This window comes from Amblyomma maculatum, chromosome 3, assembly GCF_055883805.1.
Source record: "Amblyomma maculatum isolate TAMU_Amacu chromosome 3, ASM5588380v1, whole genome shotgun sequence".
In the NCBI taxonomy this organism is placed as follows: Eukaryota; Metazoa; Arthropoda; class Arachnida; order Ixodida; family Ixodidae; genus Amblyomma; species Amblyomma maculatum.
The window spans coordinates 75,164,977-75,191,059 of NC_139346.1; the positions used below are offsets into that span (position 1 = coordinate 75,164,977).

The 26,083-nt window shown below is 45.1% G+C and overlaps 1 protein-coding gene across 3 annotated transcripts in view; it reads right to left on the reverse strand.

The window, feature by feature from the left end:
• Nucleotides 1-2,208: 2,208 nt before the first annotated feature.
• The window catches only part of LOC146195002 (uncharacterized), a 32,281-nt gene continuing 8,406 nt past the window's right edge, over nucleotides 2,209-26,083 (reverse strand). For 2 of the 3 annotated variants that reach the window (XM_084597605.1, XM_084597606.1), the window contains exons 2-8: nucleotides 22,781-23,066; nucleotides 16,554-21,684; nucleotides 10,910-11,092; nucleotides 9,856-10,074; nucleotides 8,764-9,014; nucleotides 7,855-7,933; nucleotides 2,209-3,371 (exon numbers count right to left, since the gene is read on the reverse strand). In XM_084597605.1, coding sequence (XP_084453731.1) covers nucleotides 3,171-3,371; nucleotides 7,855-7,933; nucleotides 8,764-9,014; nucleotides 9,856-10,074; nucleotides 10,910-11,092; nucleotides 16,554-21,684; nucleotides 22,781-23,040 — 6,324 coding nt within the window. In that variant the 5' untranslated portion in view covers nucleotides 23,041-23,066 and the 3' untranslated portion in view covers nucleotides 2,209-3,170. The remainder of the gene's footprint in view (nucleotides 3,372-7,854; nucleotides 7,934-8,763; nucleotides 9,015-9,855; nucleotides 10,075-10,909; nucleotides 11,093-16,553; nucleotides 21,685-22,780; nucleotides 23,067-26,083) is intronic. The other variant, XM_084597607.1, reaches the window with a different exon arrangement.

A 26,083-nucleotide genomic window follows, 5' to 3' on the forward strand; every position in this document is an offset into this window, starting at 1 on the left:
ACCTTAGTCTTCTGCATATTGATTTTCAAGCCTATCTTTTTACTTTTCCTGTCTAGATCATCATTCTTTGCAGTTCATCCCCTGAGTTACTTAGCAAGGTAATGTCATCAGGAAATCGCAGATTACTGAAGTATTCTCCACCTACCCTAATCCCAAACTGCTCCCATGCCAAGTCTCTGAATACTTCTAAGCAAGCTGTGAATAGTACTGGGGAGATCGTGGGTCCTTGCCCGGCACCTTTCTTTATAGAATTTTGTTAATTTCTTTTTGCAGAACTGTGGTTGCTGTGCACCCTCTATATATATCTTGCAGCACTTTCACGTACGGCTCGTCTACACCCTGATTTCGCCATACCTGCTGACCGCCGAGGTTTCTACTAAGCCAAGTACTTTTTCGTAATCAATGAATGCTATGTATAAGGGCTGGTTACATTCCGAGCATTTTTCAATCACCTGGTTGATGGTATGGATACAATCGATAGTAGAGCATCCTTTCCGAAAACCTGCTTTATCTTTTGCTTGGTTGCAGTCTAAAGTTGCCCTGATTCTATTAGCGCTTACTGTGGTAAATACCTTATACGTAACAGACAGTAAGCTAATTGGTCTGTAACTTTTCAAGTCCTTAGCCTTCCCTTTCTTATGAATTAAGATAATGTGTGCGTTCTTCCATGGTTCCGGTATCGTTGATGACATCAGACATTGCGTATACAGGGTGGCCAGTTTTTCGAGCACGATATCCCCCCCACCCCCCCCCCACCCCGTCCTTCAACAAATTGTAGTTACCTGATCCTCTCCAGTTGCGTTCCCCCTTTTCATAGATTCTAGTGCATCCTTAACTTTGTCCTTCGTCACTAGCGGAACGTCTGACTGCATTTTCCTACCGCTATTGTCCCGGCATTATTGTCCAGACTACTTTGGCTGCTGTAGAGATCAGTATTGAACTCCTCAGCTACTTTGACTATCTTGTCCATATTCGTGATGACATTGCCTGCCTTATCCCTTAGCACATAAATCTGATTTTTGCCTATGCCCAATTTCTTCTTTTCTGCGATGTCAGTACACGTTAAACAACCCCAGGTGGCCAAAATTTGCCAAGTGCTCCACTGCGGTGTCTCATAGCCCAAGTCACTTTGGGACAATAAACCCCATAAAAGCAAACCAAAGCAGTTTTAAATTATGGCAATATGATGCAATAAAAACTTCATGCAGTTATTATTATTAGTAAAAAAATTTTTCTCGGAGTGTTTTTGGTGATGTCATTTTTCTGGCAGGAATAGAAGCATGAGAAAATTGTGTTTTAGAAAAAATTAGTGTAGTGCAGTGTCTGCAATCAGCGCCCTCTATGCTTTGTCTCTGCCAGTTTGGAAAAGTATTTTTCGCCTAGAGTGGTCTATGCAAATAAAACGAGGTGCCCTACTGATACAAGGCAACATTTTCTTTTCTTGTTTGCTTCTTTATCGCTTGTAAGGCGAACTGATAATTCAACCATGACTAGCAGCTGACTGGTATCAACAGGAAACTATATAGCAGTCGCATCCTACCGGTACTCACCTGTAGGGCTGAAACGTGGAGGCTAACGAACAGGGTTCTACTTAAGGACAACGCAGAGAGCTATGGAACGAAAAATGGTAGGGGTAACATTGAGAGATAGGAAGCGTGCAGAGTAGGCTGGAGAAATAACTCAATAACATTCTAGTGGAAATTAAGAAGTGGACATGGACAGGGCATGTAGTGTGAAGAGAGGGTAACTGATAGTCACTTAAGGTAATAAATCACATTCCAAGTGAAGGAAAGTGTAGCAAGGAGTGGAGGAAAGTTAGCTGGGCGGCTGAGGTTTGCAGTTGTCAAATGAATGCAGCTAGCACAGGACCAAGTTAACTGTAGGAATATAGGAGAGGCCTTCGCCGTGCAGTGGGTATCTGGCTGATGATAATTCAAGCAAAAATATCTGGTCTCTTGCAGTTTTAGTTAAAGAGTGTTTCTGTATCTGTCAGATCCTAAGTGGTGATCGATGGACAAGTATTTGCTATCGTTAGATGGCTGCATTCAATTATAAATCTTGCGGTGACGTGACAGGGTGCATTATTATGGCTCTCAATTCTGATGCTAACACTGATGGCCCCAAACCTATCATTAACATCCTTGAAACGCCATGCAGCAAAATAACCTAAAATGATGAAGGCTGCTGCATGTTGTGATTGTCGTATTTAACACTCGACACCGGACCATCACTGCCTCAACTGCTGCAGAGGATGACAGCGTGAAGGCAGGTGGCTATTTCTTTAGAAAGACTCAGCAAATATTTGTCCATTGAAACCACAGAACAAAGAGGACTGCAGCAGGAACGCTTGTTGGCAAGCCGTTTATTGCCAAAACATAAAAATGTACCTACACATGCGTCACACTGTGTCACATGTGGTCGGCAGCTTCAGGAACCAGTCGTATGATAATTAGAAGCCAGTAACCAACACGACAAATAAAAAAGGAATAGGCAGGGTGCTGGCTGCCCGGCAGAAAGCGAATGTGAGAACCGCAGTTCCCTACTGGCATGGCAAGTCAAGTAGGCCAAGCTGCTGGTACACTGCCAACGTGCAAAGCAATGCATACAGCATTGTGACACTGTTCTATTCCAGTTGTCACACTGCAGCTGCATGGCCGTGGCTCCTCCCCCCTTTTTTGGCAACACTGCGACACATGCACTGACACGCTGCACATTAATTCAGCGTCCATGCATGTATGCGACAGATGCGCCAACAACTGCAAAGACTGCTCCAGGCTTGGCTCCCAAACGAGTGGAAAATTCACGCAACGGCACTACTGTTACGAGGAAGCATTCGGCACTGTAAACCAATGTAAATGAAGGATCAATGGCACTGTATCCTTATTAGTGAAAAACATGAAAAAACAAAGAAGGCCAAGCTTCACACAGCTCTCTGTATGTCTCCGGTTTTAACATGTGTTTGTAACTGGCCACTACTTATGTATTCCTACCTTGGTTGTCCTGACTATCCAGAGCTAATGCTCCAGCCAACCAGGCACAAGTTAGGCATGCGAGGACCTCCAAACTTAGTAAATTTTCGAGCAGGTGCTGAATTCATACTTTCAGAATGAAATGCCTTTCCAGTTTTCACGCAAGGCGTAGACACGGCACAGGCATGGTAGTTGTCGCCATTACTGGTGGCACTTTTGTGTGCGGTGCCTCCTGGCGGCTGCCGTGTCGTCCTCGAAGCGCAGGCGGCAGTGCCAGCAGAAGAGGCGCTGGCAGGCCCAGCAAGCGCCCACCTTGCTGCTGTTGCCAGAGCTGCCACGCTCTAGGCGAGTGTTGCATGCCGGGCATACCATACGCTTGCCAGAGTCCATAGCCAGCCACGACTGCAACACCAAAGAGCACAGCGTCAGCTGCGTGTGATACTACCCATAATTTGCAAAAGACAGACGAAAACTCGTCAACGGGGTAGAAGTGCATAGTTTCTTCGTGCTGGTTTTGCTGCGGGATTTCAAGCTTGGTAGACAGTAAAGGGAAAGCTCTGGGATAAGGAGTGGGAGAGGGCAGCAGCCACGAAAAGGTCTCACGTTGCCTCGACTTGATTTGCTTGAAGGCAGAGAAAGTAGACCTAGCAACCATGACCAGGATACAACACACTCTGCTGATGCTTTGAGCGACCAACACTGTTGGAAAAGAGGAGGAAGAGGGAGGGAAGAGTTTCAAGACTGCTAGTTAATAATTAGCATGGAGATGGAGGAGCGCACAGAAGGAAAAGAAACAAATTGAGACAAGAGCCCGTCTCTCGTGCTTTCATGTGTCTTGCCACCATTTGCGATATATACAGCAAAGCTTTTCAAAGCACGAGCACTAAGCAGCAGTTCGTGTAACAGTAAATTTACAATAAAACACTGCGGCGACCAACGGCACTCGTAAATAGCATCAACGCAGTCAGCAGTGCTCTTATTCGCGCTGTCTACACAAGTGCGGGAGCATTCGGATTAGATCTGACCAACATTGGCTAATCAGTCGGGCATGGCAACAGGCAGAGGAGGCAGCATACAGACACCGGGGTACGGACAAAATGAAGTGCGCTGTTCCAAGAGCAAGTGTAAAGCACTGTTTTATTTTTGTATGTGTGATACATCACAGTCATCACACACTGTGGCAATTAGCTAGTTAAGTAAGGAGGTAGCAGTGTGCTTGCAGGCATCTCTTTCCGCAATATGGTTGAAGCTGAAATTGTGGAGCTCTCTGCATTGTTGAAAACGTCAAAAGAGCCATAATCTTTAACTGTATAAAAGTATGCTTATGCCAACATGTAGAGGACATTGCACAATGAGTTTTAAATGCTCGCAGCATCATAGACAAGTCTCATGTGACAATGATGGGTCAAACAAAATTGGCTGTACAATGATCGCAACTTGCTGCAGTGCAAACAGACGAGCTGTCGTGAAAGTGACGCAGACTTCTACAATTGGGACGCACGCCTTTGACCATGCTCTGATCAAGAAGAGACCAGGAGTGACACTGCTTCTCGGCAGGCATAGGTGAGGCTTTCAGTTTCCCTTGTTCAGTAGAGTGTGTGGAATATGCAATATTTGACCGGTTGACCGCTGCGTTAGCTAGTTTCTCCTTACTTCAGCAAAATCCATTGTTTTAGGCAACTCAGTCCCACAAGGTAGGAATGTGACCAAGGCACAAACAGAACAGCAAAGGTTCTCTGTATAACGTCCACACTAGTTATTGGCTGTCACCGCCTCAGAACACTTATGGCTGTGCACAAAAGAGCACCTGTTATAAAGTTGACGTAGACAGAACCTTGGAGACCCAAGCATTTTGAAGCCACCGAAAGGTCTTCTACTCACTAACAATTAAGCCTGTAGAGTCTGGCACGACTGACTAGACAAAATCACTTGGATCTTTAGCAACCACTAAGGGAACAGACAGTCAGATCCAACAGAAGTTTCTGTAGCCTGGAACGTAGCAGTTAATTAGAACGTTGCACCCCACTGGAGCAGAAACTCCATGTGTTAATCGCAGTGGAAAGCTCCTTCTGAGCAGAGAAAACGACCATTTGAGCGTGTCAAGCATCGGTGGCATAAGCATATGGTGAGCATCTGTCATGGAGGATCGGAGGGCATGGTGCTGTTGGACAGGGGTGCAACAGCTGTGCCAATTGCACCATTTTGATGTAGCTGCATATTTCAACACGAACCTGCGCCATACACGTGACATTTGTTAAATTTGCGCAACATTGCGCCAAAAATGCCTGAGAAGCCGGAAGAATTTCCCACACTCGGGGACAACTTTCTGCGGCCGTGATATGGCCACATGACGCTTCAGACACTGCAATGTGCGTCACTGGCAATTAGTTTCATTTTGAGATGGCATCGTGCCGTTCTAATGCCTACTCATAGTTTTCTCTCTTGCATCCACATGCTTCCTCCACTCTTTGAGTACGCTGAACTGTTGCAGTTTGAGGATGCGTCTCCATAACGAAAAGGGACCGTTTGTAACAATCGGCATCACTACTACTCTGTCGCTCTGCGAAAAAGGCCATTGTGGTACTTGTGATTTAGGAGCAATACTTCAACACTCTGCTTTAAGCGCTGCATGCTTTTAATGGGTGTAGCTATAGTTCTTTATGCGGCTCTTGGAAGTTCTCAGTATTTTGGTGGGCCATTCATGTACAGCAAGGTTGTTATGCTGTCTCGTCAATAGACTTACTTTACCGTCGTCGGATAGTGTAGAAAGTGCGTCAGTAATGGCTTCTGAGTTAGTGTTAAGGTGGTGCATGTGAAATTTATTTCGGACGTCAGCAGGTCAGGAAACACGCAGCAGCATCGGATTCCATAATGCTGCAGTGTAGCCCAAGACTGCCAAAATTAACTTTTATGATGATTGTGGACGAAATACATAACCTAGTATCCAGAGTCATTGCCCACTTCCCCTGAATAAAAATATTCTATCTAAAACCACCGAGTCATCGCCAACCCATAGAAAGCATAAATCACAAGCTGAAGACGCGCTTGCTCGTCAGTTTTCTTTGCTTACCACTTGCTTTATTATCTGTTTTTGGTTGCCGTTTTTCTTTTCCTTTTATCTCTTTTTGTTTTTATTTTTTATTTTTTACTGGACTCAGCTTTTGGCCCAACAGACTGATTACAGTCATGGCTTCGAATTTATCTTTTCTGGAGCTGACCTCGCACGACACAAATTGTGGATTTCGCAGACAGTAAACCATTGTTTGATAAGTCTTGTGAGCAAGATAAGATGACGTTGTTAAGATTGTCAAACCGCGCTAGATGCAAAAAAAAGCATATTCTCTAGCTTTTACCATGTTTTTTCAGTCCCCGAAGTTTGAAAAATTAACCTCCTCGGTTTTATGGCTCACATTTTCTTTTTAATGTGATAGCATGCCTTGCAGTACAAATTGCTGATTTACAAAAATAGATACACGCTGCGCCAGTAGTAGGTGGCCCTTGCTGCATTTCCTCTGAAGCACATTCATACAATCCGACATTCACGTCTTTTCATTTCGTGCGCCGAAAGTAAGGTTTCTTCTATGTTTAATGGCTTCAAAATTTGAATTCGTGCTTCAAAGTGCAGTACTTTTTTTGCCTCTGAGCTGCTCCAAATATAGATTTTACTACCCCAAAAATTGTTACAAACCCTATTTGAGCCGTTGCACCCCTGGTTGGAACAACACAGAATGTCCACATCCTTTTGCTTCCGCTCCTTTGTCCTTCAGAAGGGCCAGGGCATGATGACCTTTTCCACCACTGGTGACGGCCGAGTCCTCGGTTTGGTCCGTCATTTGCAAATGACGGGCTTATAGTATTTGTAAATAAATAAATTAATTTTTCGGGATCACAGGCTTGCCTTTCCGCCTTACGTGTGCTTGCTTCATCCAGAACTTTTGGATCATGCAGCACTCTATCTCTAGTGTGCAAAACAACCTCGCATAACAAAGGAGTTGACAAAAACAGTTAAAGCAGATTTGAGTGCTACTGACAAGTAATCAAAAGCGTGTGCATTTGCGGAAGCAGACGACCTTAGGATTGGCGCAGAAATCAGCAGCCATTCAACATGTGGAGTGTTGGGCGTCATGTCACAGGCCTTACCAGTCAGCCCTTAACCAATAACTGTGGAGACCGCCACAATTTTCATTTTGTGCATTCATTTTATATTACAGACACGCAGTTATATCAGGAGGACTACTTAGGTGACACGAGCTTTCCAGTGTGTAAAATGTTTTAATAGGCAGCGCAGATGCAGAGGTATTATCGCACTCACAAATTGCCCATTTTCAAGGAAATTTCAGCCAGTTTCCTGCTACCCATGGTCACATAAACATTTTTTAGAGTCACTTCCGGGCTCTTCGTCGAAATAAATTTCTGGGGGTATGATCAAAAATTAGAAGCATTTAAATCTACCGTTTCCTAAAATTAAACTTGCAAGATTATAGTAGCAATATTTTAACTGAGATTGCCATGTCCTGCTTGAAAGGAGAGGAGGAATAAAATATGATTAATTTTAGAGCAGCTGAAAGTAGACAGTAAAGATATAATTATGCAGTTAAGAAATTAGCGCCAAAGAAAAACAAAAATAAATGCAATTTTAACAAACGGAATGAACATGAATTATGCCAGGAAAAAAAAACTCAACTCCCCCCCCTACCTTTCTGTCTTTTAGTCAAAAAGTTGTTCCAAAGCCCTTGCCTGCGTCTATGCTGGCATTTTCGCAATGTGCACATTAGAATATGCTTCAGTGCTTTCCTTGGCCTTTGCGCTTGGTGTTCAAACGAATGCAAACAATGGGAAAGTGACAATGAATGAGAGCCGTGCCGTATATTAGACGCATGTATACCTTCTCGGAGATGCGATCCAGTGACATGGTGGCTCTGTAGGCAGTGCACGACAGCCCAAAGTGGTACAAGGAACAGCACCTGCAGAACATATTGGAGGCTTTGTTCACTGGACAGAGCGAAGTCAGTCAGATCCAAAACAAAGGTTCCCGAGACACAGCAAGAGTTCCAGCAAAACAGTTTCCGTTTTTTTTTTCATTTAACTTATGGGAGTAGCTACACAGCAGCTTGAGGACTGGTTAACTACGAGCTGATCTTACAGACCAGCAGCCATAACCATAAACGTAGCATGGGTTTAGTCCAATAAACAAGGATCAAAAGAAGGGGCCCCATCAGTTTTGCACAGAGGTGTGCGAATATCTGAAATTTCGAATATGAATGGAATATGATTATTATTCGGATTTGTATTCGATTGCTCTCACGTTGGTTTACGTCTTGAATGCAGACAACCATTGCGTAGGTGCTTGTCTGCTAAGAGCACTGTGATACAAATGGTTCTTGAAATTTTTTTTCTGGCACATTCGACAATTCAGGCCTTCGGTTAATTCGAAGATCTTTTCTGCTTCCTTGAATGTCGAGTTATTAAGAGTTTACTGCATTCATCAGCGATATGACAGCATCACCCAGTTTCATGCTGGTACTTCCTGTACAATAAACTGGTATACAAAATCCTGTACAAAATTTATACTCAGTAGGGTATGCACTTCTTTACAGATCTAGTTTAATTTTGCTCGCAAACATTTTTCCTCACATTCCAATTTGATTCGCATTTGAAATTTTGATTCTCACTCAGCCCTAGTTTTACAGAACCATGGGGTCACATTTTACAATGTTTAGCTTGTGTGTATAGCTGCTGAACACAAAAAAAACAAAACGGGACCAGAATTCCCATTTGCACACTCCCCACTTACCGGAAGCACACGGCATTTGTGCATCCGGGGCAGACATGCACGTCCCCCAGGATACACACGCCCTGTTCCTCAGCCTCTCTGCTGGCATCCAGAGCGAAGTGGCACTCGGGGGTCGGACACGGCCACCACCGACCGCCCATGTCCGCCGTGGCGGAGTGCTCAAATGACCTGCGGGCAAGGGCGCTCAGCAGCCCCGGATCATTGCCAGTCACATGACCAATATCGGAGACAGCCCATGGGGAGGCACAATCCTGCAGGCAAGGGCATCAGTTTGGGTACAAAACGACCATGTAAACAGCCAAACTTCTGAGACGTAGTTTAGTGTCCACAAGGTTCTTACAGGCATCAAGGACTGTAATTGAGGCAAATATCCAGGTTGTATGAATGCAGCTGGCACAGAGACTGTGCTTTTTTCCTTGCAGTCTCACTAGATAGCGGGTGAACATACAGGCATCCATGCTACTTGTGCAATGCAAACTGTGATGGAAATCCCACTAGTATGATGGGAACGCTATGCGCACAAATTTTAGGAGTATACGCTCCACGCCACCATTTGCACATTCACCTGGAGCAACCTGCCAGTTAGAAAACCAGACTACCTTATCTGGTGATCAATACTCCTTTCTGAACAGTTCACCATCATTATCATATGTGTGGGACTATACCCATAGCAGGGCGATGGCCTCTCCCATATTCCTCCAATTAACCCGGTTCTGTGCTAGCTGCGTCCACCTGACCCCTGCAAACTTCTTGACCCCCTCCGCTCACCTAACTTTCTGCTGGCCCCTACTACGCTTTCCTTCGCTTGGAATCCAGTTTGTTACCCTTAGCGACCATTGGTTGTCCTCTCTTCCCACTACATGGTCTGCCCATGTCCATTTCTTCTTGATTTCCACTAGAATGTCATTAACTCGAGTTATTTCTGTGATCCACTCTGCATGCTTCCTATTCTGTTCCATAGCGCTCTGCGTTGCCTCAACTTAAGTAGAATCCTTTCCGTAACTTTCGGTAACTGAACAGTTACCACTACAAAAATCATCTGGAAAGAATAACGACTGCCCACTTCTTCGCACCAGAGGCACAACAACGCACCTCCTCGAAGCATGCCAGGGGCAGGGGGCCACTCCTGAATGCCAGCAGCAGGCATGAATCGCAGTGCCAATGTCCGCACAGCTCCAGGCGGTGTCCTGGCACCAGGTCCTCCTCACCTTTGCCAGGGGGCTCAAGGCAGAGTGGGCAGCGGTCCTCAGCATCGTTTGCCGCATCAGCTTGCACGTGGCGTTTGCCTAGCTGATGCACCACCTCTTCAGCCTGGGAAGACCATTTAGTTATTTACTTCTATGTGTATAAGTCACTGGCGGACACTGCTCTACAGGAGTGCAAATAAACTGTCTGAATCACAAAAGCACTGCGGGGACGTATAAACATGCCTTACACAGCCAATCAAGGCAGCAGCATGAAGTGTTCTGGAGTACATGCACAACCATATTAAGATATTGAAATATGCAATGTTAATTGCTATGATAGACCATAATAACAAATATAGAAGGAGATGAATTTATGAAAACCAGACAGCTTACACCACTCTAACCGGCGTATTTGGGATCAATCCTAGCCACGGCGGCTGCAATTACTAAAAATAAAATGCGAAAGTCACGCATAGAGATGGTGAGTAACGCACAAGCACATTAGACAACGTGGCAGAATTCATGCAAGGTTTGGTACCAGCAAGTTTTGCCTCGGGAGATTGAAATTAATAGTGAGCCTTTTGCTGTGGCACAGCTTATACTCACAGTGCTACTATGGCATGCAAACATCAAGCCATAAATCATGCACATACTGCATATGGTATCCATCACAATACGCTGCACCTTTGGATGCTGCTCAGATCAGTGAATCAATACATGAACAGATTTTGACAACACAGAGTGACCACGAATATACTCCCAGTTTTACAGTAAAGAAAGTGCACAAGATGGTAAGGCTCGGAATGACTTGACAAGTTGTAAACCACACCACATAAATGTTTGCATAAGGCTTAACGTGACATCCATACAAGCGTCCCAAAATGCAGCTTAGCCCTTTGTGCAGTTAAATGAGCCAAATGTAGAGACCCTTCGCTTTCAAGATGCCCCGTACCACTCACTCGCGCAACAGCTGCATCTGAGCCAACGACCTTGACAGACTTGAAGCCTTCTTGAAACTCTGCTGCATCCAGCTTGCACTCTGTGATGAAGTCTGTAATGCCGTTTCCAAACCTGGCGATGAAGGACCTTAGCATGCTCAGCCCTCCACCGACAAGTGTCAAGGTCTTCCTGTTGTACTTTCCCTGCAGAAATGTGGGTTGGGCACTCTGTTTTACGCGGACAATTAGCAATGTTAGCAAACCATCATTTTTTTCTCTCTGGAGATTCCCACAGGTTGTAGCAAAGATTATAGCGGTGACAAGGAAAATGCATTATGTCAAGCAGCCATATGACGCACGCACCAAGCCGAGCATCCACGATGCATCACTAGAAACATCGAGACCCATTCTTGACAGAGACCACCGTCACGTCAGACAATCCGATACATGCCGTTTGTCTCGTAACTAGGAGTTGGAGTGTTCGGTTTTTATTTTCTCAGAATTCGGCTGACTTTTTTTGGTGTTTATTTGCAAACACAATGTCCCTTTTTTTTTCGGTTATTATTTTATGCTGAAGAAATATCGTTTTTTTCCCGGTGAGATAAATGCATCTGTGTACAGTTAAAAGTGGCGTAGTGTACATTTTGGCTTTTTTTTTCTTGTACTTTATGCACTTTTATTTAATGTACAGTTGGTCATATATACAGCCAAGAGCCTGGAAGAAAATGCTAGTGCCATGATGAAAATCAACGTTAAGACAAATCGCATGTGTAGAAAATAAATTCACACGTTTCACAAAAGAGTAAGTGAAATATTATTTATTACGATCAAATTTTTGCATACACCAAATCACCTAAAAACAAACGCGCTTCTCTCGGCTTGTGTCTAAGAAGTGTCACGTGGCCAAAAGCCTCCACCATTTCCTGGATACACTTGTGCTGCAATGGTCTGCCCTTCACCCCTCGAAATGCCTGCCTTGCTGCAGGCGCCCCTTCTCGAATGCCTGACATGTCTATGAGGGGTGGGAAGCACGGCTGCCATTCTTTCCCCATTCGTGAGGCCATGAACAATGCCTCAAAATCCTCAACCACTGTACTTAAACCAACGATCAGCACTGTCTCGCATCATGCCTCTGGATTGAACACTGTTGTAATTTTCTGCCGCCATCGAGAGTTCACGGTGTGCATGAAAAGGTACTGACCTTTTTCGGTTTAAACCGAACCTTTTAAAATGATTTCGGCGTACCCTTATCGGTGTTTTCAGTTTAAACCAAAAAGCCCAACCCCTACTCATAACCTTACCACTGGCAGGCCTCCATGTGGCATCAGTTTCTCCGACATCTGTACCATAACTGTAACACAACTGTTTGCTGTACCCGGGGTATGTCACAAGCTTGCTTGTTGCATATATGTCAATCAAGCTGGAGGCTAGTTCGCGACAGGGAGATATGAGCCAATGACATCAGTACAATCTAGCCCAGTTATAAAGAAGTCTGAGGGAATTGGAAATGACTTCGTTATATCCACTATTTTCTATACCTGGACTCTGAAAAAAAAAAAAGGAAATGAATAGACGCCGACCGAAAATTCCAATCCTCGATTTTTCTGACATGCTCTATAGCATTAATGTATATGAGCTCCTAAAAGAACAGCTCTAAAATTGTGCCTTTGCGGCCCTTGTCACAGTGTGATGCAGTAGCTAGCAGTGCATGGTACATTGCATAGACTGTGAGGGCGATGCGATGAAGCACTTTAAAAATGCAATGATCCAGCGAATTCATCATGGCAGATCCGCTTTGGTGCCTGTACTTCGTCAAAGACCGCACGTTCGCCCGCCACGTGTCGAGGGCAGTACAGCCATCAAACGCCAGTTGCCGCTCGTCATGTGCGTAAACAATGTGCGGTGAGTCGGTCGAGCATTGGAATGGGCACAGAACTGCTGACCCCCTTTCTCCACTATGTGCCAATCGGAAGTTTATGTAAAGGAATTTTTTTTCTATAAAATTTGACATTTCGAATGTTTTTGCAGTCCCTAGCGAGAGCCCGAAAAATCGGTCATCTACTATGGGCAAATTGAGCCGCTGGAAGAGGTGGTCCAGTGTTCCATGAACACATTTTGTAAGCGCCGATTTCAGGATCACAGTCTCCACGTCGTCTAAATAAGAAGCCATGTTTTGCTCCGAACTCCTCAGAAACATCTGTAGAGCGTCAGCTGCTGCGGTGGTCACCAGCTTGCGAGGCTCGATATAGCCGAGAAATTGAGCATCAACAGGAGCAGTGACCTAAGCTATGCAGTGAAGCAACTTTTTGCTTCGTGGGAATGCAGACGGCAATGCGCGTGTGGCTGTCAGCTGGCTTGTATGTCTAGGTTTCCCCTTCGTAATTTGTCTGAAGGGTAAAAATTGTCCATTTTTTTTTCGTCATTTGCTACAAAATCTCTTCACTATACCCACTGAGACACTTTTATTTACTTTGTTCAGACCATATCTAAATTGTACTGAAAATGCAAACATTCTTCTTCTTTACAACCACTATTTTGCTATAGGTGGCTTCGCTATAACGGAGCTATATTTCACCTCTAGTTGTACGCTTTCAAGTGGAGCTTTTGGTGATACGGCTCCAAAACAGCGCGAAGAATGGCAGCCTATGAGGAATATGCACACACACATGCTGGATACAATAACAGCAGAAAAAACAACTCAATTCATGTAGAAAACCTCGCCCGAAAACATTTCTCTCGCTGGTCCTTGGCGGCTTCCGCATCCATACACGTAGGCAGCCTTCATTTGTCTTCGAAATTTTTTTTTGCAGTTAAAAGCACTAACCTTTAATGTTTCACCCCTTTTTGCTGAATGGTGCAAGTACTGATTTACTTTCTTTAAGAAAATGGTAATAAAAAACGGAATAAGCAAAACTCTGCACCAAAAGTTGACTGCAACTGTAGCGTGAAGCAAGTAGTAGAGATTTACATCCCACTTGTTTGGCAGTGATTCGTGCGATCTCTCAAGGAATCGGCTCCAGCCTATCAAACACCTCACTGATACGCAAAAATTTGGTCCTTTTCTGAAAGAAAGTAATGATCACCACTGCCACACAACAACTGACATCTCACACTGGGCAGTTCGAGATTAAAAAAAGACAACAGCAAAGTATGAATAAAAATGGGCATAACAATAGCATGAAAAACTGGTGCGGCACTCTGCATGAATGCGTTTCTTTTAGGGCACTTTCAATTGAATATTAAAGATTGCATTTTGTCCACGAAGCTTTACTCTGGACATCAAAAAATATAAGATCAAGCATCATGCTAGTACATCAGGTGATTTTGACAACCAATGTTTGCTATGCTTCAAAGCTATTCTACTTGTCTTAGATACCTTTATCTACTGATTTAATGTGATTCATTTATCACGGAGCCCCATACATCTTGTGAGGCCTCCTTTATCCGCTGCACTCATTGTAGGCATACAAATCCCAATAACCGTTGACGAAGTTTGCACTTATGCATGCCTGCACCTTTTGATATAACATTTGGGCTTTCAAAAAACTTTCTCTCAAGTAGTGCTCCATAAAAAAAAAAAAGAAAAAAAAAAGGTTTTGGGAAAATATTTTGGAGCTTCCTTCCTCCGTGCTGTGCCACAAAGGCCTTCGTGAGACAAGACAGAGACTCAGTCAAGTCATTACACCACTTAGAATTGCAAAATGCAGTACCAGAAAAAAATAGGCTAATGTTAGATGTTTTCAGCAGCTGGACATTACCACGCAATTACCATCCAGGGATAACAAACTCTTTAAAAGAAATGTGTACTGGGTGTCGCAGATAAAAGTAATCTCTGAACACCTTTAACAAGTGACAACAAGCGAGTGCTGCTGAGCGTTGCATGGCTTAGCCTAGAGTCCCTGTTTTTCTTTCTCCAAATCCAATCAACAAAAAGAGTAAAGGCCACTTAGACAACTTTTAAACATTGGTTCCAGGAATGTTGCCGATTCAAAACATGCAGATTGTTCCGAAAGACAGCTGGACAAAATTGTTGCACCAAGGTACCATTTACATTTACAGCCCATAAAGGAAGGACCCAGGAATACAAAGGCTGCCATATGACAGCTGCTGGTGCATATCACTTGCCCATGCAAAGCCCCATCGGAGACAATGTTCCCCAGAAAAGTAGACTTTGTTTCCTGCGCCTTGTCTTCTGACGCTGGACTAGCACAATTGATATTGTATTTTGCAGGCTTTCTCTTAAGGCCAGTGAAAAGTGTGTCATAGAAATAGTAACTTAGTGCAAGCATTTCATCCAGCTGTTTTTCAAGGCAACATACAACTTTGGCATTAACACTTCATTCTTAACACCAACAATACTATATTGACTCAATTTTAAGCGCCCCCATTTTTCACGATTGTGATGCCCAAAGTGCTTAGATTTGAAAACCTTCAACTTAGCCCCCCCCCCCACTCCCGTTTTCCAGGTGATATGTCGACGAGAAGGGTGGAAGAAGCAACAATTTATTTGGCAAAATGTTTGCCAAATAAAATACCTGGGAAACTCTGGCAAATGCGATTTCGGTTCTCCTAACCTTCAAGCTGTAGGCAGCCCTCTATGAACTCATCCTGGAATTTGATGCAGCTATCAGACAACAGACATTATAAAATGAAAGCAATGCACACCCAGTATGTGCATTAATCTCCTTGAGCGCTGCCGATACCAGTCACAGGACACTCGGTCTTTCTAAAAAATTTCGTTAGTCTTAGCTGGGATAGCCAGTATGTTTTCCATCTGCAAATCTTACCGTGTCACAGAGTGCTGCAGCAGCTTAAGGTCTGCAAGCGATACAAGGAGCTTAAAGAATTAAGACTTCCGTAAGCAGGCTAAATTTATTTTCACAACCAACCGCATGCAGCAGGAGATCTCGAACTCCTAATGCCTATGCGGGTCACATTGAGAAAGTTTCAGCCCTCGTGGAGCAACAGCTGGAAAATTGGAAAAATATGAATATAAATGGTAACTAAAATCGATAAGAAATATAAATTCATGTCAAATAAACAACAAACAATTAAAACATCTCATTCCTAGACTATGATTGAGCATCCCTTGTGCAAAGAAAAGGGGCACATACTTCTTTCTAACTTGGCGTCACTGTCGCCACTTCAGGATGACTCTGAGAGAGCTACTCAAAGGGTGAAGTGGTTCATATCACAGTTGCTTATCCTTAAAAGACAAAAAACAATATGCATGCTAGAAGATAATACTGAGAGCAGGTTGTCCGGCATCTCACTCTTGAAGGCACCTGGCCTCGGGTCAAAGTTGCAGCAGATTAAGGGGCCAATAACTCTTTTCATTTACACAAAGAATGTGTAATACCGAGCAACAAGGACTTTTAGTTATTTGATCTCAAAAATGAGTCTTTCAGAACAAAGGCTGAATTCTTTCTTGAGCCAGCAGGCCACATCGAAGAGATATGCGGCCCACGTGTTTGAGACGTCGTGGTGTACAGCCTCTGCGTAAAGTTAAGAGTCCAAGGGAAGTTCCTTTCAAGGTCATGCTGTGCACCTCACTTTACGGCTGTGAAACATTACAAGACTTCCGCAGATGCCATATCAGCCCGACTGCGTTGTTTGCAGTGACAAAACAAAGGGCCATTAATTTTGCAAAAGGTTCAATGCTCACCTCTGCTCTGCTGCACTTCTTCAGCATCTCACTGGCAGTGTTGACAAGTTCCTTCTCGCCTACAAGTCTGGTAGTGCCTGGCTTGCGGTACACATAGATGCCTCCATCAGGTGCAGCAGTCTTCACAATACTTGCCACTAACTCTGTGCTCAACGAACTCTCAACGTGTGCAGTCTCGAAGGTGAGCAGCCCATTAAAAAGCTGCACAACCTTGTGAAAGTCGTTCAGGTTGTTGGCACGCAAACTCATGCGAACCGCTTCCCCGCATGGTCTCGCATCGCACTTCAGGTTATCCTCAGGACGTAGCCCTTCTTGACGACCTAGCTCCCTTTCAATCCTTCCCTGGATGGCAGCAAAGAAGGAGCAAGGAAAGAAAAAGACCCCTTCCACAAGAGGGTGGATGGAGAGTGGCAGAGTGGCACCGTCTACAGTAACTGGGGCACCCTTGAGAAGAGTGCAAACGCTCTGACCCTTGACAGCATCGTCGAAGGACATCCGGCCCTTGAACACATAATCTCCAGACTTGGGAGTCTTGAAGGTGACCTTAGGCCTGCTGATGCCTGCTTCCCTTCCGAAGGCCTTTTCTACGGCCCCTTCCAATGCATGAAGCTGGTTTCGAGACGTCTCACATGCCGGTTCATGGATGAGTCTAATGCTCTTCAGCCGTGGCGTTAGAGACGCCAGCAAAAGTTTTTCGAGGGTGACCTGAGTGACTGTAGGTGGTAGGCCTTTTATGTATAGCTGGCATGACACCTTCCTGTTCTGCTCGCAGGTTACCGCAGCACCGTCAAGCTGCAGACAAATTGGCAGTGATCCAGCAATCTGGTCAAAAGATGCCTGGTCGGGAAGCTCAGCAAAAGCGACACCCGTACAGCGCCGACGTGGCAGGGAGACCTGCGCATGAAATGCCGGCCTATGGTTCCTCTGTTCCTCACGATACTCCAAAGCCTGACCCTTCATGGAAACTCTCAGTTCACCATCCTGCTTGGATAGGGCACTGTAAGCAGCACCGGCTTCCTTTGCAGTTTTGTACGTGATCTGGAAGGCGTTTTCCTTCTTGAGGAACCAGTACTGGACAATGTTGCCAAGCTCGTTCACCCTCTTCCGGAACTCAGGAAGTGGGATTTTCACATCACCCACGACGACAGTGCGGAAATTCATTGGTGACAGCAGCTCATCCACTCGACCTCCAACGCCGATGACTGCAAGCACGAGCCGAGTGTTGTAGGCCGAGTCGTATGGTGTAAGAACTGCTTCCCTGTCCTTCTTGGCCAATTTCGCCACCTGGTCCTCGACGATGCTCCGCAGGTATTGGCGAGCCTCAACACAGTATCGCTTGAGGCCCGTAATTACGATGCACTGTTTTGCCGAGTCCAATGTAAGTGACCCTTTCACGTTGTCCTTCAAATTCTGCAGCTTTTCTTCCGTCAGCTTCAGCGCATTTGCAGAGACGAACTGGTGGTTCCAGATCAGATTTCCTATAGGACCAAATCGTTCCTGAAAATTCTGGTTTGCTGCTTTGCCCAATTGCAGCGGTGCAGCAGGTTCGCCTTGCAAAGTCTCAGCCTTTTCAGCGAGTGATAAGAAGTTCAGGACCTGCAGCTTTCTTGCATCTCTTGGCTTGCAGAAGAGGCAGCAGGTGGCGCTTCTCACCTGGCTTGTCCTCCTGTCAAACAAGGACTGGTATGACACCTGCAGCCTGCTTCCGAGAGTCGGGTGACAATAGCCCCGTTCCGAAGCCTGAAGCAGGCCTTCCGGAAAAGACTCGGCAAGCAGTTGACTCATGGTGACTGTGGCATTCTTCTCTTCAGCGGCCAAACTGGCACACAGATTCTTGCCCTTCAAGACATCGAATTCCGACTGGATCACTTGTGCTCTGCTGTGCAAGTAATTCATAAAAGCCTCACTGATGCCATTTACCTCGCACCACATGCTTTTCATTCTCTTTGGCACAGCGAGCCAGTTCTTGTACATTTCTATGATCCGTAAAAAGCCGCTGTCTCCTTCAGACAGCGGAAGAGCGCGTTCAGTGCCATCCTTGTTCAGCAGCCTATAGGCAGTGCGCAGGTCTTCGAGAGCCAAGACTGCGAGGAGGATAGCATGCAGTGACGAAGCTCTGCCAAGAGATCCCACCACCAACTTGCCTAGCCTGGGCTCCAAGCTAGTACTGCACAGCCTAGTACCCAAGTTGGTCAACTGTCCATTCGCGTCTACAGCCCCAATCTTCTCAAGTGCCTTGTTGGCGTTTTTCAGCAGTTCCTTGGGTACCTTTTCAAGAAATGAAGACGTAGTGCTTGTCTGTCGAGCTGCTACACGAAAGGCAATGTCCTCTATATATCGAGAGCTTTTTTCTTCCACCGACAGAGCAACGCCTAACAAGTCTCGGCTGTACAGGCGGTAGCAAGTTCCTTGCTGGTGAATTCCAGCCAAGGCTCTTCGTTGTTCGGCTTCAGCTTCGGAGATGCAAGCGAGCTGCACAACCAAGACACCGCTGCGCGAAACAATTGTCCGCACAAGGCCACTGTCAACAACGCAACGCACTTGCAGCGCACTGACGCTTGCATCAGGACAATTCACAGCGAAGAGCACCCTCCAAGAACCGCTTGGCAGTGCACTGACCTTTGACACCAAAGCCTTTCCAGGGTACAATACCTCATGGCGGACGTCACCCTGTAGTTGTTCCATGTGCTTTTGGTGCTCTAGCATCTCATCAGCAGTGAACGCATCTCTCAGGGAAGGCAAGAATACAAGAATGTCTCCCCCCAAACCTTCTTTCTGGCAGAACTCCAGCGCCACAGTGACGCACGCAGCAACCGTGTTCGTAGGCTGCTCTTTCCAGATGACATCCACGGGAAACTTAAGGACGCACCTTACTATGTCCTGGGCCCCGAGGCAGAAGGACTCCTGGATGGCCACGGATACATCTGACTCTGTGCTGCACAATACCAGACGAACCTGGGAGACAAAGTGCTTGCGGAGCACGGCTAGGGCAACATGCTGGTAAGCACTGTCTTCTTGCAACCCGTCAATGACAATGGCCTGGAAGCCTGCTAATGCCGTTCCACAACGCAAGAACTCGTAGAAGAAGTGGCGTGCAGAGGTGAAAACCACCTTCGACTTTTGGCTCGGCTGCTGTCCTGAAACTGTCCAGCACTCTGCTGGCCCCAGTGCATTTATACTTCCAGCACACTTCACACACTGCTCGGCAGCAAAGTCACTGGGCTGAATGCTCAGCACCCGGCAGCCTATGTCTTGAAGGTATGAGGGCACCTCGAGGCTCGCTCCAGATCCCGGGGAAGTCATCAGAAATACAACCTGCCGCTTGTTCAAACCATCGAGCAACTTGGATCTGACGCCATAAACAGCTGAAGACCTGCGCAACCTTGCCACTTCAGTTGCTGTAATCGAGTCTGCTTCTTGTGGAGATGATGGAAGCTTTGAAACGGTACTCATAAACTCTTTCAATTGAGACCCATAGGCGTCTGCAAGTTTCTGCAGGGCAAAGCGCTCATCCTTTGCTTTCTGGTCATTGCTCTTGAGGCAAGCCACCTGCCTCTTGATGGCCTCGATCTTGGCTTGGTGGGCGTCCATGGCAGCTTTTATTTTTTTCGCGGAGCTAGCTGCATCCGGCCCAGGGACCACTGTGTCCTCTGCCAGCATCTTGTCACCGGACAGTATTCCTAGGCAAATGGGCACGTCACTCCCACCACCAGCAACCAGCTTGTTAAGGACTGCAACCGCTCTCTTAGCCTTTTTGGTGCTAGGGTAAACCAGGCATATGATGCCTCTGCCAGCAGATTCAACATCGATGCCATAGTCTTGAGGAATGTTCGCCGTGGACAGGAGGTTTCTCCAGTACACCTCGTTCTTTGGATGCTTGGTAGCTAGCAAACCAACCTTTGCGCAAATCTGCGAGCCTGTTTCAGGCTGCTTTTTCTTTTCCGACTTTGTTGCTTCATTGAGGCAACTCGCTGCATCTGTAGAAGTAGCGGTCTTCTTCGCAGTCGCTACGTCACGAAGTACTCGGGCACTGTCCTTCTGAGAACTTGCAGGCAATTTTTTTTCTGCAGACCTTTTTTGTACAGAGAGAGTGGTCTCTTCAACTGCCCTCGTGGCGGATTTTTTGGGGGTTTTGGCTTCGCTGTCCACAGTCGGTGCAGCTTTCCTGAGATCACTGACAAAGTTCGAGTAGAGGATACTTTCACTCGCTGCATCAGTCAGCGACCTCTTGGCCTGATCATTGTGGATGAGCACAACGTGAATGAGGTCCCTGTAACGGATCTCATGAATCTCTACTGCAAAGTCCACATCCCCCGAAATGAGCACAATGCGTGAATTAGTCAACTTGTATAACTCAGAGAAGCGACGCAGCACAAATCGTAACTTCTCGTCGGCCGCATTCTTCTGGCCTCCAGGGACATGGATCACTGTCACATGTGCCTCGCTAAGCTCGTCTACAACTGCGGGCTTCATGCGGATTATATCACAAGCAACGAAGAAGTCCGCTTCCCGATGACCCGCATAGAATTTGTTGCGCACCTTCTGCACAATCTTGTATGCTGCGACTCCGCTGGGCACTGCACAGTTCTCAATGTCCCAGAAGACACTGATCATGCCAATCGATGGCAAGCTAGTTGGAAGAGCCGTAACTGCCTGGGAGTTCTCAACGTGTGCGGCAACCCCGCCAGTGCCCGTGGACAAGACAGCGTCTGTCAGGTCTTCGACGTCTTCAGCCTTCAAAGTGACGCCCATTTCTTCCACATCCAGTTCGTCGTAGGACAAGTCATAGTCGTTATCAATCATAGCGCTGCTGCTTTTAACATCTGGTTCGTCGCAGAACAGGCCATTGTCTTCGCCATGCTGACTCGCAGCGTCAAAATACTCGGAGGAACTGAGGGCACAGCTGTCAGACAGCACAGATGTTGTGTCATCTCCTGCAGTGAAGCGCAAAGCTCGCTTGAAGGAGAGCAGGTTCTCTCCAGCACTGAACCCATGCCCCCGGTTCCAATGTGCTGAGGTATGAGCCCGCCCCCTGGAGTGAATGTGGCCTCGCGGAAGGTGACCCCTTCTTCCCCTTGCATGGCGACTGTGGGCTTGGCCTTGCTGCTTCTGGTCACTGCTGGCACTGGCACTGCAATTTGATGCGAGTAGTTTGTTGTTTTACAACAGGGTAACAACACCATTGAGAGTATATTATATGTTTATACTTCTTTGATAGTGCAGCAATAATTTAACTACTGAACTAATAAAATCTTTTTTTCAACTGAGTGGATTAGAATTCTTACCTCCTTCACTTTGTACTGATTGCTGCCCTAGTTTCAGAATGCAACGTTTACATTATGACCCGACGATGTCAGCACCAGCAAGTATTCCAAAAACTGTGGTGTACTTGAGAGATTAGGAATTAAATGCTTTATTCTTTAACATTACCAGGACTGGATGACCACAGCACTTAAGTAGGGAAGAAATTATGAAATAACATTTCTTGCAATTATGAAGTGTCTTCCAGCTGTGTAGTCAATCATGAACGAAATTCTTCTCTTTACTGAAGACAGAAAAAAAGAACACGAGTGTCTGTTCTGTTCCCAAACTATCAGGTCACAGAGGAGAATACTAAAAATCTTACTTAAAAATCTCTCACTGGTTCTCCGTGAGGGGAGGACCAAAGTTTATGGTGCCACCTGTTCATATCTTTAGAGCTGCAGAGAACTCGGGACTAAATATATGGCTTTTTCCCTTTGTCCTATAGCAGATGGCTAAATCCTTGCCTCCCTCCACACGTCAACGGAAAGCATGTTTACTATACTAATACCGCTCAATCTCAACTATGCATGCTTGCGGCGATTAAAAGCTATGTTCACAACTGCATTATCTGACAATGCACGTGCTCTGTGGACATGACATTGAATTTCGACAGCAGTCGGCTACTAGCTTGATTTAGGTGGTTTTGTGCACATGTATGTTTCTCTTTTTTTATACAAGCCATAAAACAAGCAACACAGAGTGACAAGTTCGTGACGCTGCTGTTAGGCAAAGCATTTGAACCGAAACGCGAAGGACACTTGACTATTACATTTTTTTTTTTTTTTCAGAAAGCAGCCTAGGGAATTAAATGCATATTCATATGTGCAGCAAACGGTATCGGCGGTAAAAAATAGATCTCTGTATCTGCCTCCTTTCTGTTCGTGTTGATTCCAGTATGACCAAAAACCACTTCTGGTACTTGCCTCATGCACCTGTTGCCACGGTCTTCTGTGCCCCTTTGGTTTCGCCAGCTGCCATTGCCGCCTCTTCCTCCATTAGGTACATGCGAGCCTGACCTGGCTGCTCGGTTACCACAATGGGCACCAACGCCACGGTTGGCACCACCACCACCACGATGAGCACTGCTACCACGATGCGCGCCGCCATCGCGATGGGCACCAGCACCACGCTGTGTTGGGTTGGACTGGTGGGAAGCTCTAGACGAATGGTTGGCACCCCTCATGGTTCAGGGGCTGTCTCTGAGGGCTGCTGCAAGAGGAACAAGGCAGATGCGAAAAACTTGCCATGTCTTTGCCAGATTAAATACTAAAAGAATAAAAAAGGATAAAAGCAGCTGTGCGCAGTTACTGAAGTGTAGACAATCGGTGTGGCCAAAAGAAGCACGGATTAATGCATGGGTGTGCACAAATGAGTACATATGTCCTCGGGTAAACAGTGGTTGGGCGGATGCTGTTGAGGCATCCGCAACTGCCGCATTGAGTAAGTGGCCCTCGAGCCCTTAAGCTAGAATCTACTGAAGCGCCGTTAGCATGTAAAGGCTCACTGTCATTACCCTCCTCTTCTGAGTTGCTTGTAGTGGCAATATCTTTCTCCCTAATCCGGTTCAGAATTATCATCGGAGTCAAATTAGAGGTCCAAAAGAGCACTGATTTCCTCCCTGGACACTCCTCGCTTTGAAAGCATTTTAGAAAACTACAATTTTTTTTGCGGTCAATAGAAGTGCGGCCCTTCCACACAACCGAATTCTTGCCAAAACAGTCTGCACCGCGCATGGCAAGCACAGAAAAATACAGGCGCATTAAGCCCAGGCCTGGAATTCTGCAAGTAATTTTTTGTTGGGTAGCGCTATAAATGAGGCTACTCTTTTCATGCATGATGTCCCCATTTCAGGACACATGATTGTTACCATATGTACATACAGGCCACAGCCAAGGAAAAAGAAAAAACGACAACAAAACTGGCCAGCGTTAAATAAGAGTTGTACATTGCGCATATATTTTTTTACTCTGAAAACACCACTGGCTCTTGATGAATTATTTTTTTTTGTTTCTTGGGGATATTCGATGGCCTCAAGCAAGCCCACTCCCCGTTAGAACCTGGTATTTAAATAAAACATTGAAGGCTTGTGTCATCTGTGAAATATGTTAAGGGGGGACGCGGGTCTTAGAACGGTCAAAAATAGCCAAAAAATCGATTTTGAGAAAAACTCATTTTCGGATTGTTTGTACCTTCAAGCCTGCCGTTTGTCTGTCTATGGCAGGGCTGTTTTCTTACACAATTTGAGCATTTATTTACCTTGGAGGGCACTGAAACGGGCACCTCAAATGCTAAATTCAGTTTCTTATGCTGGTCTAGGGGTACGTACATGGCTTTATGGCTGGGATTTGCCAATTTTATGAGAAGCTACAGTTACATATTTAGTATGGCCTTCTTTCTGAAAAGCAGGGCTACACGATGATGCTATTTAAATTGTTGTACCTGCATTTTAGCAAAAGTTACAGTTGTCTAAAACTTCAAATGCGTTTTTCTCAGTTCGATGTTTTTGGACACCGCACTCAATCTTACGGGCCTTTTTTCTGTGTTGTCATTGAGTGACAATAATAAATAGGGTATCACTGTAATCATGAGTTAAAATGCTAGGGGGTGATGCTATTTATATCATTTTAGCATTACTCTGCTAATTACAAATTAGGATAGTAATGAGAAGAAATCTGAGCGAAATTATTCACTGTAAATGTTGGTCCAGTTTTCTGCCTATAAATTGCATTAAAATGAATAAAAATAGCATCACCCCCTAGAGCATGTCTTTGGCATTGCAGCCACATACTTGCTTTTTGCATTTTAAAAGGCGAAATTGTCAAAAAGTCCCAAAAGAAATTACCACTAAGGTTTCCTTTTAAGCCTCAAAATTTCATGAACCAGTGCAGCTATCACAAATCTAATTACAGATTTGAAATCAGTGTAAAAAACTGCACAAGGCTGTGAAGTTTTATTCAGATTGGACCAAGAATAAAAAAAAAAAATTTAAGATCCACATCCCCCCTTAAGATCCTTGATATGTCCTCAGTTGAGGGCACCATGCGGCCGCGACATACTCCCAGCAAGGGAAAAATTTTGATAGCAGGATAAACATCTGTCCTTATATGAGGCCCGTATGCATGAGAGGGTTAATAGTTGTAACCAATAATTTGCTACAGAGCTTTGTTATAACCGGTTTATTTTACCATAGAAAACATCAAGAAGCTGATGGTGCCATGTTAGCCCATTGTGACATCCCATATATTGTTCTAAGCGGTATTGCTATAAGTGGATTTGACTGTATATGATTGGTAGAGGTTGTAGTGGATGCCACTTTATTGTGGATGTGCTTCAAGTTTCTGACTATGATGCTTATGGATGGCCAGAGGATTGCAGAGACTTTCAGAAGATTGTAAATTCACTCATAACACTAGAAATACAGCTCACAAAAAAGTGTAAAAAAAGCAAAGAAATTGGAATTTTCTGTTGAAAAGTCTCCAAAGCAGAGAGGCACAGTTTTCACACAGCTACATAACATGTAAAGCAGAGAAAATAAGAAAATATTTCAGAGCAGTTACCATAATCGACATGGTCACAAGGAAAAAATGTCAAACGTAACTCTGCGAAAAATGCCACCTTTCGAGCCATGAAAAATTGCTTTTATAGTGGCCCAAGCAAATATACACACACTTCAGACATTATACAATTTGGACATCTTTTGCCTTCATGGCATCTTAATGATTTCACATTAAAACACCAAATGTCCATAAAAACAAGTCAACTTCCACAAATGTTCAGCAGCCATGGCCTCATTCTATTGAATACTGTGGCAATATTTATTCAGGTCCAGAACAGGCACCTTTTTATATAGGGTAGGTAGGACTTCTGGGTATCATACATGGATTTAATGGGTCAGAGGATAGAAAAAGAGGTAAAAGGATGTATCTGTACCTTTTCCCACATAGTAAGGGGTATCCTGTATGAAATCAAGTAATCAAAATTATTTTTGGCAACGAACTACTACCATCATCAGTGATTTTCAGGCTGCCTGGTAGATGTGACACAACAATATACCTTACAAGACACATTTGCCTCTGTATATAGCAAGAAACGTATCGCTGACGAAATTTTGTGCACTCTTCATCAAAAACGATTCCATTATTTCACGTGCATTATTTCATGTGCCACGGTGTTGCTGCCTCGGCCAAGAATCTTGACCTCATTCATTCGCCGAATTTGACCGAACA